The sequence below is a fragment of the Anolis carolinensis genome, chromosome 6 (assembly GCF_035594765.1).
Source record: "Anolis carolinensis isolate JA03-04 chromosome 6, rAnoCar3.1.pri, whole genome shotgun sequence".
NCBI lineage: Eukaryota > Metazoa > Chordata > Lepidosauria > Squamata > Dactyloidae > Anolis > Anolis carolinensis.
This window is the reverse complement of record NC_085846.1, coordinates 95,725,920-95,741,325: the sequence shown is the minus strand read 5'-3', so window position 1 is coordinate 95,741,325 and position 15,406 is coordinate 95,725,920. Positions and strand designations below refer to the sequence as shown.

Below are 15,406 nucleotides of genomic sequence, written 5' to 3'. Positions count from 1 at the left end.
CATAATCTCTTTGGAATTTGGTGGATCAGTTATGCCGGAGACTGAAACAGTATGCTATACATAGGGCCCTGTAGACAATCCAGTGGGCAGTGCAGGTTTGGCAACATCTGGAGCAAATGTGGTTGCTGTCACAAGAATAATATTAGGAGGTTGCTTCTTGCTGAAATAGTATTGAATGGTAGGAAGTCTCAGCACAGGATCTGTTATTCCCGCCAATACTTAGAAACAAGTTGTATATGCAGGATAAGCATTCAGACATGTATGGAGGCCATTCTCCATGGGAACTGTGTTTTAAAGGAGTGATTTGCTTGTGTTCTGGCTAAAAAAAGAGAGCCGTGAACTTATGACACTATTGCATAGTAATAATGATTCTGTGATAGTGATAGCAACAACTAATGGGGAGAAGGGCAAACTGGAACTTGCACATTAATATAAATTAGTACGCTAAATTGTTAGCTACGGTGATTTTTTAAGTTTTGTTTCTTTTGCTTATTGACTCCATAGTTGCACAACAGTGGGCCAAGCGCCATCAATGATACAGTCCTGTATGTGGAGTGGCCAGTGCTGAGCGGAGAGGAATTCCTTCTTTACATCCTCCATATCCAGACTCATGGACCGTTGCAATGTCAAACAAGCTCTGCAATCAACAGTTTAGACATAAAGGTAAGACATTTCAAACTGAGTTTTTGATTTGCCTTCTGAGTAAAGCGTTGTTTATCTGGACTTTCCTAAAATTTATCCTACCAATGCAGGACTTCTGGAAGTCTACACGTGTTTCTTCTAAAGCCAAAAATATATAGCAGATGTATATGAAACAAGCTGTTCAGAGGGAATGAATTACTGTGTACTTTCCACTATTGGTCATTGCTGCCATAAACTGTTTCTTTTTTTTTATTTCCCCCTCCCCAAATCTTCAGTTTAGAGTAAAAAATACCATAAGTGCTAGGAAACCTGTTTCACATTAATATACTTGAAATGCAAGTATACTTTACATTTCAAGTGATATTTCAGTGTTACTTTGCCTAAAAGAATAGTACAGTGGTGTGCTCTAGCCATGTACTTTGTATTGCACACTTGCCCTTTCACTCCTCCTTAAGCATAGTCACAGAATTCAGAAGGTATTATCCATGTTGTCTAAATCGCTGCTTCTTAAACTGTGGGTCCTGAACCCAAATGGGGCCCCCTTTGCTCAATGCTGGGGTCCCAAAAATTTGGCAAGAGTGAAGGTTTTCTGAATGTCACCTAGAGGCTATTTTAGACATTTACATGAATTTGTTGTGCAGTGTTTACAGTGGACTCTGCAGAAGATGATTCCACTGTACTTCATAAAAAGGAAAACCAGCCTGTTTAGCAAGCCTTCCAAATGCTGATTTATTATCAGAAATTGTTTGATTTTTATATCTATTGTACATACTTTTATACCCAGAATCACATTTCTCGGGCCAAACATTTCTCAGGCCAAACATGTTCAGAAATGAAAAAAGTTTAAGAAGCACTGGTCTACATTAGGAGGAAATCATGGTTTATCTTAGCTGTGACTAATGGGAAAAAAAACTAGCTTCAAACTTGAGTTTATGGAGCTGGGCTATTTTTGTCAATGAAAATAAAATTAACCATATTTTATTAATCAGAAATGACACAGTGTCTAATAGGTTGACCTAATTTGTTCAATACTGGTGAAAATCGTTCATTCCTGATGATGAATAATAATTATTATACAGTAGAGTCTCGCTTATCCAACATAAACGGGTTGGCAGAACGTTGGATAAACGAAAATGTTGGATAATAAGGAGGGATTAAGGATAAGCCTATTAAACATCAAATTATGTTATGATTTTACAAATTAAGCACCAAAACATCATGTTTTACAACAAATTGACAGTAAAAGCAGTTCAATACATTATTACATTATGTAGTAATTACTGTATTTATGAATTTAGCACCAAACGTTTGACTACAAAAACATTGATTACTAAAAACATTGACTACAAAGATAGAATTACTGCCTAGAGAAAAAGCTGTGGATCCGGGTGGGAGGCAGACTACGTTGGATAATACAAAATGTTGGATGAACGAAGCTTGGTTAAGCGAGAGACTACTGTATTTACAAAATTCAGATCAGAGTACAATTTCTCCCTGTTTCTTCTCAGATTGACTTCTTGTTAAGATTACAAAAAAGAAAAACTTGATCTTAATTCATTGTGTTATAACTGAGGCCCCTTCTTTACTGCCATATAAAATCCAGATTATCTGCTTTGAAATGGATTATATAGCAGTGTAGACTCATATAATCCAGTTCAAAGCAGATAATCTGGATTATCTGATTTGACAATCTGGATTATATAGCAGTGTAGAAGGGGCCTGAGAACAAAAGACGGATATCAACAAAAACAGCTATGCAGTCTTCTACAAGTATTATATTCAAAGCTATTTATGCAGATCTGTTTTTCTTCATGTAAAAAACTTTGGTTGGCATAATTAATTTTCCAGGAAATCTAGAAAAAGTGATTATCCTAAAAGTATTTACTGGTGCCAGTACAACTATTAACTACTAACCACAAGATTTAGTAGAATGATGTTAAGTTTCCAATACACATTGATAAATAGAATCCAGGTCCAAGAGCTTTCTTAATGCAAGAAGCGTTTACAAAGGTGATTCAAGCAGCACCTTTTTTAGCCCATTAATAGAAGCTGCATTATTCTTTTTGGGCAGCACTTAATCCACATATTATCTGAAAACTACAGAAGATTAGCCTTCAGAGTATAGCAGCAAATAGGGAGTGAGGAAGTCAAGCTGTCTGAAAGCGACATATCTGTTAGAACAATTGTTGAATATGTTTACAACTCATTTTCTTTCTCTTTACAGTTTTCTGTCCCGGAGGACACGCCGGAGCTCGCAGCTTTTTTGCGAAACTCATCTATTCCTCACTATGTTGGACGGAGAGAAGCCAAAGCTGTGGAGCATCAAAAGAATTCTGCAAGAATTCTGGTGAGACAATCAAAAGTTAGAATGCCATATATACACAGAAGGCTTACAGATGCAGTCTTAACAATGAGATAGTTGATTTATCGTGACTTTGGCACTTGCCAATAGAAATTCCACTTTTCTTGTCATGTGAAAGATCCCTTCGCGTATGACCTTATATTCTGTATTCTTATGCTATTCAGCCATTTTAATACACAAAGCCTTTTAAGAGTGCCACCTTGCTATCTGTTATCTTTCATAATGACTTGTCTTTTGTGTGAATTCAACAACTGCAGATGGTTAAGACTAATGCTAACTGTGCAGAGAGGGGTCAGGGAATCTGGATTTTATATAAAAAAAATAAACAGAACCAGGCTATTTTTTTCGGTAATTTGAGCCAAGCTTGTTGTACTTGCATTTGGCTTGATATTGTTTGGTATTCTGTTTTTCTCTTCAAACCATACTTTAAGTGGTTTTTGGAGCATCTGAGAGGATCAAAGAAATATGTAATTTACCTTGTGTATTACATTAATTACCTTCAATTATGTACTTTTTTGTTTTGATTTAGGGAATTAGAAATAAAATTTCCAGTATTTACATAGGGAGTTCTGGTAAGGAACTGCCATATTCTCTTGTACAGAGAATATACCTAGTTTGGGACTACAACTCTTCCAGTTCCCCAATCCATGTGGCTGGAGGATTTTGAGACTTGTAGTCAATAAAGTCACTTTTCCCAAGCTCTGTTCTTGGATGAGGAGCATTCCAGAAGCACAATCCCATTGCTTGCATGCAACATCCCTCAGAATGGAGAAGAAAGAGTCATTCAGTCTTTTGTTGTATCTGACTCCATGGATTGTAGCCCATGGCCAAAATTCAGAAAAGCTACTTCTGATTTGTGATATAATAATAATAATAATAATAATAATAATAATAATAATAATAATAATAATAATAAATCCCCCTCGTCCATGATACTCTCCAATGCCTCTATTTGAAATTATTTGAAGGCCCCTTTTCTGGAATGGGGTAGTTCTCCCTTGAGTACAGAAGAGTACTCTATCTGGGCCCATGCATTCATTCGATTACAGCAACTATAATAACACAACATCCATATATGGCAAGTTACATACATCTGGTGTAGGGCGAGGAGTCCCTAAGCCTTTAATTATGCACTTTTTTGGTTTAATGTGATGATGAATTTTAAAAAAATCAAACATTCCTTGCTTGCTTCTACAAGATAGACAAATAAACAAATCTGGCAAGATTAAAGAGTCATTAAATAAGAGAAACTAAACAAACACTTCCTCTAAACATTGCCTTTCAGTAAGTTCTGTATAATCAAGTTCCTTTGAGGATGTAGACAGGAGTTGGATAGTAAAACACAACCTTCTATTTACTTGAAGTGAAAGAACATCTTGTCTAACTTTATAGACTTTTATAGACAATATTAACTTTACTGCAATGTTTAACATTTTCTGCATCCCGTTACATTTCTGAGTTGTACTTTTAAAGAGAGGATGAAGTTTTATAAAGTCTAAGTGAAAGTCTTATGTTCTGAGCTAGAAAGGAATTTAGTTCATTATTTCAATGACCTATTTGTTACATTTCTATATATCCCAGTTTTCCTCTTAAACTTCCAAAAATACTGCCATCCTGCCAATTTTTTGTTCTTACAACAACCCTGTGAGGAAGATTAGGAAATAGTGACAAAGATGTACAGTACATTATAAAGTGCATTGAACATAGAGCTTTCCAATCCCAGTCTGCTAACCACTTCATGCAGGCATTTATTCTGTTGTGTGATATATACATGTCACATGAAGGAAGTACAGTATGTGTCTTTCTCAATAGGTCATCTCTTATTGAAGCTGGCCCCATGATTGCTTTTGATTGTATTTTCAGCACCTGATGTCACAGTTCAGAATCTTGTTTTACATACAGACATGCATCTGATGGTGCGGCTTCTAGTCTAGTGCTTACCAACCGGTATGAAGTTGGGTACTGATCATTCCCCTTCCTATTATTTCAGGGACTGATACTATATTTGCTGTAAACGTTTCTTTCCTGGAAACTTACTGGCACCACAAAAATGGCTTATGGACCAGACCCTGAACCATATGCCAATATAAATTGTGCAACAAGACTGTGTTGCTCTAACTGTTTATATTGTCAGTAAATCACAACTGGTGTAATTACCGGTCTCAGCCTAAACCAGTTTCATGATCTTTCAACATATGTTTCATGGTTTTCTGTACCTACACAGTTCTTACACATTAATAGACAACATTTTGACCATTGTTGCATCAAATTTCAGCAACAACTCCATAAATATTACTGGAGAATTTGTAAGTTAAATCTAGTTCCAACTAAGACTCATTGAATCAGTGGAATTTATATAGGTCTTAATATAACAAGTTTCCACACATTTAATTGATCCACTCTGGGCTGAGAATTTATTTTAAGCTTTGAATTTAGTACAGAATCATGGAAACCAGATTGCAAAAAAAAAAATCCTGATTTTTCTGTCAAGAAAACTCTTTACTCTGACTATACGTACGATTTAATTTGGTGTCCATAATAATGATGTTGTCGTTAGTTGTTTACAAAATGCCAATCTTTTGGGGAACTCTTATTCCATAACGGAATCAGTATATGTCAATGCACTTCTCTTGTTACCAAAATAGTCAGCATGTCCTGTTTTTTCTTATAGAATTGCACAAATGTGGAATGCTTAATGATCACTTGTTCAGTGGGACTCTTAGAAAGAGGAAGAAGTGCAGCACTGAAAATACGTTCTCTTTTGTGGGCTTCAACATTTCTAAAGGTAAGGAAATTCTCTGAAGGGTGCCAGATATCTATTACATACTGTAGTAGCCTTCTCCAAGTCTCCTACCCACCCTATAACAAACTGTTAGCAAGAGGTGTGCAAATATCAATTAGCCATTTTGGACTGTGTCATCCAGAATAGCATTCAAATTTATGGATGTAAGATAGAAACTGTACTGTTGGGGTGCATTTTGGGGTTTCCGCCCTTTGATAAGAAGGTTTATAAATGCTCCATGTTTAGAATGTTTTAGTAAACAGTACACACAAGACCTGCTGAAAATGTAGGACACAGACCAGACATTATATTATGACTTGATTTCCAGTTCTTTCATTTCTGTTTCCAACCATTTATTGAAACACGTTAGCTTTCAGGAATAGTGAGCGACAAATTAATGTGATTTAATCCAAATTAATAACATTCCTATTGGACCACTATATATCCTGCCAGCACATTTGCTCTAAAAATGCCTTGTGTGAATAATCTGAAATACAACAAGATTCATCAAAGTTGAATGAGTGCATCTGATCAAAATGGTCTTATACACAATTTGCTTCGGTATCTAGCTATTTCTCTGTTTAGCTCAGATTTTGGCAAACTAAGGCCCAGGGGTCTGATGCAGCCCCCTGCGTGCTTACCTCAGGACCTCCTTATTTTCCCTGTCCTCTTGGCATAAGGATGTGGCGGCCCATTGCATCCTTGTGCAGAAAGGACAGGGGAGGAAGGTACGCAGCACCTGAGAGCCCTCTGGAGTGCTCTCAGCCACCCTCCTCCTGGCATAAGGATGATGCGAGTAGCCCTGTCCTTATGCCGGGAGGACGGCTCACAGAAGGCACGCAGCATTTGAGAGCCCCTCAGAGAACTCTCAGGTGTCACTTGTCTTGCCCTCCTCCTGGCATAATACCAAGAGGACAGCCCGAAGACTGAAGGAGGAGTATGGGGGGGGTGGGGTGGATTGAGGTAATCACCACTTGTCCCGGTTCGGGAGAAAAGCGGGAAATAAATAAATAAATAAATGTCTTATTTTCCTCTCAGCATAAGGATGGGGTGAGCAGTCCCATCCTTATGCCAGCAGCACAACCTGAGGATGACCTGCCTCCTCCTGGTCCTGCCCTCTCCCAGGCCTGTCCCACCCAGCGTGTGCCCGGCAGCTCTCCCTCTTGGCCCGACCCTCCTGACAGGGGCCACAATGCAGCCCCAAGGCAAAAAGTTTGCCAATTATCGAATCTAGAGCATATAATCCAAAATATATTCTTTTAGCTCTGGTTTGTCTATGAGATAACTTTGCAAAATGTCTGTTGATGGCATGGAAAGAGAAGCATGTTCCCTTTCCAAAGAACTGTATAGTGTAGTGTGCTATGACATAGCACAAAATAATGGTACAGCTTCTTCTTCCAGATAGGAAAATGTAATCCTGCTGAGTATTTAATCCATTGTGATTTATTTTTAGGTCTAAAAAACACATGTTCCGTTTCAAAAAATTATGTGGGTTTTTCAAAAATAATTTATCCGATGGCTTACTAACTTTATGCCATATTGGAATGACGTTTGCTGCCTGTTCTGTCTCAGAGCAAGTTGTGGGCTGTCGCCTAAAAACCTAAACTTTTATCGCAAACTGCAGTTATATGAAGTGAGACGATTAAACATGTTTAGGTAAACAAACAGCCAAGAGTCTCCCTATGAGCCAACAAAGATAATGAAGGCAGTTGAATCCAAGCCAAGAAAGAACAGGGATCACTTTTGGCTTTACTTCAAAGCTTGAACGCAAACATGAACATATGTTAAATTTTGTCGTCAGACTAGCTGAACCAACAAATCATCAATTGCTTAATTCAGACCAAGAAAAAATCGCCTTATTTGGTTACAGTACAATTGTTTCCATTAAGGTTTGTGTTAGCGTTCTTTCGGTGCCATGGCAATGTGTAATTTATGACACATCTCATGTGTTTATAAAATAAACTCTAGTTGAAGAGTCAAACTGTCTATAACATGAAAAACTTAAGATAACTGGGCCTAGAAAGCAACTTTGGGAAGCTCTGGTTTTAAGTAGAAGAGCAGCCAGGAATATATAGTAGTTAACCTTTCCCCCACTGACCATTTTAGGTGTGTTAGGTGTGTTCTGCTTCAATTAGACTTAGAACAGAGAAGAGCTGACATCTCTGATTCTACTTCTGTCCTCAAAATGATAGCCTTCTGAAGTTCCTTTTCCTATACAAAACCTGGCCAAGTGCTTTGCTCTCCTTGTTTGTTTGACTGAATGCACAGGGAGGAGGGACTTCTTATATGTTCTGTGTTATCTTTGGTGGAATGGTGGCCAGTGGTTCAAATATCAATGGAGTGGAGAATAATCTCAGGGACTTACTCTAAAATGTATAGGCGCTATCCAAGTTGCTGAACCTGTTTTGCAGTATCATAGAATCATAGAATAATAGAGTTGGAAGAGACTACATGGGCCATCAAGTCCAACCCCCTGCCATGGTGGAAAAGTAGGGTACACTCTCTCCTCTAAAGTTCAAACTAAGCCCCAATATGGATTCATTACCACTCATAACATGGTAACCACAACTTCAGAGTATGAATGGGCTGCATGTAACTGTTCCAAAGAACCTGCAGTTAACCATAGCTTTCTGTTTCATGAAATTGGCAAGCTGTGGTCAATTGTTTTTAGACAAATAACATTAACTTCCCAATCGTGTTTTGTTTGGAAGTTAGAAGGACCACATATCACAGGAGGCTTCACTCGCTGATGCAAAGAGACTGTGTGCAGAATGCATGGAGCATACTGCATGCCTAGATCAATTAAGCCAGGATTTGGTTATCCATACAAAGCCATCATATTTTAAAGATTTGTGGAGTAAAGTGTCAGATCAGTTCCATCCCTTAAACAATGGGACATTTCCCCCCTCACACTATTAAACAGCAGCATTAATCATTTTAAGGCTATACTGAGTAAAACGAGAAGGAGGAAATGGATAAAAAAGTGTTAATTTATGACTATTGGAATTTTTGCACATGAACAGTAAATTTGCACGCTAAATTTGAAACTTCAAGTGCTAACTTTTAAAATGTCTATACATGAAAAGAAAAATGCCATCTCTTCTTTCTGATACTTTTCCAGGCTGTATTTTTAGTCAGCTAACACAGCAGAGTGCAACTCATTTTCAGACATGTTATAAATGCTTGTGGAGTCAATGCCCCCAAATTCTGAAATTGTATCTCTATCATCTCCAGAGATACAAGATTAAAAACCATATTGTGCTTTAGGAAGTTTGTTCCTATAACCCACATATTTCGGAAATGTATCAATAGAGATTGTAGGACCAAATCTGGTCCTCCTGAACACTCAAGTTTAATTCTTTGTGCTTTTTCAAAGGGCCAAGTCCCTTCCTCCATGATATTATAATTGAGTGTTTTCTCAACTTTTGTATGAGCTTTTCTCCTTCTAAAAAAACTGAAATGCCTTTCTTTTTAGCTTTAAGCTAAAATATATATTTGTGGCATGATCATTTCCTTTAACCTTTAAATCGGACCACCCTTGAATAACTCTGAAATCAGATTCATCCCAAAAATTTCCACATAGGCTGAAAATTAGGTATCAGGCTATTGGGCATTGGAGAGCTGCATCCCTCCTGGAGATCTTGAAAGAAATCTGGAGTCAGTTATTTTATGACTTACATTGCATGCTTTTGAGCAGAAGCATTTTCCTGACAGTTGATTCCTGGAAGTTAGATATCAAGCAGAGAAGAAGGATTGATATACTCTCCAAGTGCACATTTGAAGTACATTTCTCACTCCCACCCAGAATGTACCAGACATCAGTGGAAATGAGCTGGAACCTCCCTCCCATCTACTTTCTTTTTAGTGAAGCAAGGCTGTAAATGTTACTGTAATATAATCAGAAATGTTAAAAAAAATTACATTGTGCTTCAGTTTGGAGAACAAACTTCAGAACTACCATAGATCCCCTATCTAAGGATTGTTTGGTCTCAACGATTCTCTCTCATAAGAACGAAGTTCATGATTCTGTTTCCCAAAATGAAATCTATCCTCCAAAAATATCTTGTCAAAATGAATTACGACAATTATGTGGTTCATTCTAGTCAATATGGTCTTCCCTCCACATTTTTGGGTTTAAATTTTGCAGCTTTGATTATTGACAAATTTAATATGTTCCCTCTAGGAGTTGCTAAGTTCTCCATGGCAACTCAGTGGTGAATGTCCGCTGGAGGACCTCGAGATTCTTAAAAAGAATATATTAATTAAATCTGTGAATAATCAAATCTGTGAATAATCAAGTCCATGAACAATCACATTCTCATAAGAAATTTCTATAAATCCTCCAAAATGGTTCTATGGTTAACCCAAAGAGTTACTCTGAAATGCTTAGAAATTCCTAGAGTTCTCTAAAGTAAAACTAATAATGCTTTTTTAATTCCGTTTTTCCACTTTCATGGTAATTTTGCACCCCTCAACCCCCATAAGAGTGGAGGGCCTAGTTTAGATATTTCCAGATTGGATCATTATTGAAATCTGAAGATAAGCCCTACTAGACAACTACTTTTTTCTAACTAGCTAAAAAAAGTTTATCCTCCTCTCCCTACCCTCCGCATTCCCACCTGTGTACCATATGCAACTTATTTTTGTCCTCACATGCCTTGCTATGCCTTGCTTCTCCTCTACATAGTATCTTTTTCAACTGGGCTATTGACTTCTGCTGTTGCGCCTCATAAGGACCAAAGCAGGCACCATCAGTCATCAGCCTTCCTACTGAGAACTCGTTTAAATTGCTCTTTACTACTTAGGTGGGCCAGGAGTCTGAAGTGCCTTCCAAATTACCTCTGCCTGCATCTGGATAGCATACAGACTGATACTGTCCTCATTGTGGGTTGGAAGGACTTAGCTCTTTTGAATCCAGGTGCCCATGTGTTTTGCATTTGCATTGGCTGAAACAAAGGCTCTGACTTTTTCCCCCACCCAGTATGATAATGAAAAGTGTGTGTTTTGACATTTCTAGGTAAGGTGCCAGTACTCCTGAGAATGTTAAAGATAATAGTCGGTGCATCTGTAGGGAAGACACTGAAGTTCTTTAGCTTTGGTCCTGTGGCTAAAAGGGGGGATGTTTATTACAGGTACTTATCCCTTTAGTCACAAGACTAAAGCTAATGATATATATATATACCGTATATATGCCAACTGTACGTAAATAAGAGAGAGATGACCCTGGCCTATACCCTGACATAATTTATGTTGCCAATCTATTCTCTTTGATGTCCAAGAACTTCAACTGAGAGCCTATATAACAGTATAACTCCAAATGTGAAATTCTATGCCCTCCCTCTGTCTGGCAATGGCAAGTCCTAAGAGAGGTTCCTTCTACTGTCATTTATCATAGAATCACAGAATAGTAGAGTTGGAAGAGACCTCATGGGCCATCCAGTCCAACCCCTTGCCAAGAAGCAGGAAATCCCACAAGGATGGTAAAAACATCAAAACACCCGGGCGTCCCCTGGGCAATATCCTTGCAGAGGGCCAATTCTCTCACATCAGAAGTGACTTGTAGTTTCTCAAGTTGCTCCTGACACGAAAAACAAATGCCTGCATTTAGTGGATATTTAATTCATCAGTGCAACAAGTACAGTAGGGAGTTGGTTCCACGGCCCACCGTGAATACCAAAATCCATGAATGCTCAAGTTACATTATATACATTGCTGTTGTAAAATGGTGTACCTTATATAAAATTCAAGATCAAGGTTTGCTATTTGAAATTTGGAGGTGGAGAATATATTTTTAAGCCATGGATCGTTGAATCTGTGGCTATAGAGAGCTGACTGTAGTGGTTTCTCATCACTTTTTAAGAATTACTTTAAAGGACTTTTATAGGACTTCTGACAAGAATTTTCAGGTTTTATGCCATACCCTTATCAACCCAGAGGGTTTTTCTTAATAACGAACATAAGTCACACTGTGAGTCACATTTTAACAATACCAGTAACAACTATGCATTTTTGTGTCCTATAAACGATCGTGATTGAAGGAGAATGCAATAACCAAAAAATTACAAGGAGAGAGAATAAACAGAGATAAACATAAGCCAACCAAAGCCATTCACAAATCCAGGGCTGCCAATTTAATCCTAAATATTGTTCCATAATCCCAAATCTCATTTATATAGATGGCTAATAGCCTTGTCAAAAGTAAAGTACACAATAATAAATCAAGTACATTGCTGCATGATTAATAACTTTTAAAGCAGTCTAATGAGTGAGATGAATTAATGATAGTGACTTGCATACAGCTGAACATGTGGAGAGGGGGCTCATGCCCTTAGGACCAATGTATGCAAAAATCCCAGTCTTTTGGAACAGCTTCACACTTGCAAGCACCAAGTTCAACACACAAAAGTTGGACACACAACATCGAGGTCAAGCAGGAAGCCTAGGTTGGCTTAACATCCATGCACATAATTTTGAATACAGCAAACATCTACTAGAACGCTACTTCTTAAACAGACCCCTTAGCTCAATGGTGGGATCACAAAAAGTTTGGCAACAGAAAAGGATTTCTGAACACCACTCGTTTGCAGAAACCAGTTAGCAACAACGTGTAATATTAAAGGGAACACTGGAGAGATGCTTCAGCTGTTCATCATAAAAAGGAAATCACCCTGTCTAGCAAGCCTTGCAAATGCTGATTTGATGTCAGTAAACTTGTGATTTTTATACCTATTTTATACACCTATATATTCGGAGTTCCTTGAAAACTTCTTGGGTGGACAGGGTTCACAAGTAGAAAGGATTTAAGAAGCCCTGTACTAGAAAACTAGAAAACTTGTCCAAAGTGTTAATATCTGGTATTTTATCAAGACCTAAGTGTTTAAGCATTAGAAGACATTATCTATGGTAGGCATGGACAAACTTCGGCCCTCCAGGTGTTTTGGACTTCAACTCCCACAGTTCCTAACAGCTGGCAAGCTGGCTGGGATTCCCGGGAGTTGACGTCCAAAACACCTGGAGGGACAAAGTTTGTCCATATCTATTTTATGAGGTAAGTAAAACATGAATATCGAATTGTAAATTTCACATTTTTGCTATACACTATGACTTCTGTATCCATGGAGGATATGTTCCCAGATTTTGCATGTATATGTGAAACTGGATAATAGCAAACCCTACTGAAATAGACTTCTGACCCAAGAATACTATTGAATCACACTAGATAACCCAGAAAATGCCTAGAGATTACTTTTTTTAATGGAAATTGGTAAATGAAACCATGGATACCAGAAGGGAAGCTGTCATTAGGTGACTGTGTCCAGAGGCCTAGACAACACCAGGGGATTCAGTTATGGGTTGTTGTTAACTACACACATATTATACCAATACTCTGCTGCCATTGACAAATTGATACATTGATATTGAAATATTACATTGTACTTTCCATGCATCTTCCCCAAGGCAACTTTCAACTTCTATTAAGTAATAAAAATTGAATTCCAGAATCCTCCTTGGAGCTGAAGAAGCATCTGTGAGGATTCAGACCCTAAGACACAGTTCAAATGTTTATTTTTTATTTTAAGTCCTGGCAGACGTTAATTCTCAAGACATGGTGGGGTTGTAACTAATAATGCACCCTTAAAATTAAATCAGAATATGTCCAATGTTGAAATACATTTTTATTGTTGATGTATTTACTGTAAAGGGGCATTTGGAAATGGCTCATGTTCTTTGCTGGTCATCCATCACACCAGATTGTGTTAGATAGTGCTCCGGAGCCAGATTAACAAGAAAGACAAGATTCCCCTTCCTTCAAGATTTCTCTATAAATCATATGTGGTATGTTTATTAGTTTGCTTCGATATGAGCAGCTGAGAATATAAATTACCCAAAGGAATATGGTGTTAAATGGCCTAATAGCCTTGGAATAATGTTGAGCTTGGAAATGTTGCTTTTGGGAACTACAAATCCAAGAATCCTTCAACTGGGAGATTCTGACAGTTTTTGTCAAAAAAAAAAAGCTACTTTCCAAGCTCAAGATATTTAGAAAGATCTAATTCCAAAATTCAAATATTGCAGTTGATTTATTGGTTCTTGTTTATCTTAAAAAACCCAAGTTAGAAAGAGAGAATACTTTCTGTTATTTCTTTGCCTTAGGAGAAATGCATCAGGAGTAATCACATATAAGCAAGAATATTGCACCATTTTAACTCTGTATTCTCCTAGGAGATAATTCAGTACAGAAATAAACTTTAGCATTTCAAGAGTTCTTTGTGGTTTTATGTTCAAAAATTGTGCTTTTCTTGTACAACAAACATTAAAAAATGCATTTAACTTTGCCTAGGTATTAGCCCATGTTAACTCAGTTTCCTAAGGGGTAGATTAATAAATATTTTTACACATTTTGTTTATTTATTTCTTAACCTCTATTTCTAGAGCTTAAGACATTTGAGTGAAGAACTTGGCAGCACATGAGTACTGTAAAATGGTTAAGGAATTGGTTAAAAAGAAGGAAGTTCAGGGCCAAAAGTAGAGTCATGAGTACTGTAAAATGGTTAAGGAATTGGTTAAAAAGAAGGAAGTTCAGGGCCAAAAGTAGAATCACAATCTGAAGGAAAGTTGCCTGTGGAGTCTTCCAGGACCAGCATGAGAGTCATTTTATCTTTGTTAATGAAGTAGGAGTTTATTGATGACATTTGCTGATAACCCCAAGAAGGGAGACTGTATTTTTACTGCAGAGGGCAGTCAAGAAATTTATAGGAAGTGATCTGAATGCCCTCATGAACTCAAGTAATTAGAACGGAATGAGCCTAAATAGTGCAAAATGTTATGGTCATACACTTGGGGACTGGTAATAAACATGTTTGCTATCATCTGGGAATTCAGTAGCGGGAAATTACAGACAAAGGGAAAGATTTAAAAAGTGATACACAGAAACAGTTCATGTACTGGAGTGAGTATTGTCATGGTAGGTTAAGAAATCGTGGTTGTACAATGGGTCGAAAGCTAATAACCTCAGGAAAGTTTTCTAAGTTAAAATGCTGATATTATATATGGAAGGATGCCTGGAATCATGAGACTGTTAGCTATCATCAAGAAGTCCAGAAACAAGTACATAGATGTTCATCTTGATTGTTGGTGGTGGGAAAATCTTAAAATGAGAATGACTTAGACCAGGGCTTCTTAAACTTTTTCCACTCTTGATTCTGCCGACGTAATATTTATACAACTCCAGGTATATAAGTATATCAAATAAATGTAAATACTGATAATAAATCATCATTTGCAAGATTTGCTAAACAAAGTGATATGTCCGTTTGCATTTTCTGCAGAGTCCACTGTAAACACTGCACATTGTTGCTACTAGATCTACTGTTTTCAATTTTTTGCACTCCCGACATTGAGCTAAGGGGACACCATTTGGGGTCAGGACCCAGGATTTAAGAATCAGTGATTTTGACTTCTCAACAATATTCTGCACACAACCTAGAAATTTGAAATGATGTTTGTACATGTACTGACAAAAAATATAGTAAAAACAAAATTTAAGATTGTTTTTGGCTAAGCTGTATTCATCCCTCACTAGTGACTTACAGAGTCATCAAGATTATAGTGTATTTTGT

The 15,406-nt window shown here is 37.4% G+C and overlaps 1 protein-coding gene and 1 long non-coding RNA gene across 2 annotated transcripts in view; one reads left to right on the top strand and one right to left on the bottom strand.

Annotated features, from left to right (window-relative positions):
* The window catches only part of LOC134299847 (uncharacterized), a 92,442-nt gene that overhangs the window by 21,391 nt on the left and 55,645 nt on the right, over positions 1–15,406 (bottom strand). The window lies entirely within an intron of this gene.
* The window catches only part of itga8 (integrin subunit alpha 8), a 125,137-nt gene that overhangs the window by 86,664 nt on the left and 23,067 nt on the right, over positions 1–15,406 (top strand). Inside the window, exons 25-27 of the mRNA XM_008112473.3 lie at positions 505–663; positions 2,867–2,989; positions 5,676–5,789. Coding sequence (XP_008110680.2) covers positions 505–663; positions 2,867–2,989; positions 5,676–5,789 — 396 coding nt within the window. The remainder of the gene's footprint in view (positions 1–504; positions 664–2,866; positions 2,990–5,675; positions 5,790–15,406) is intronic.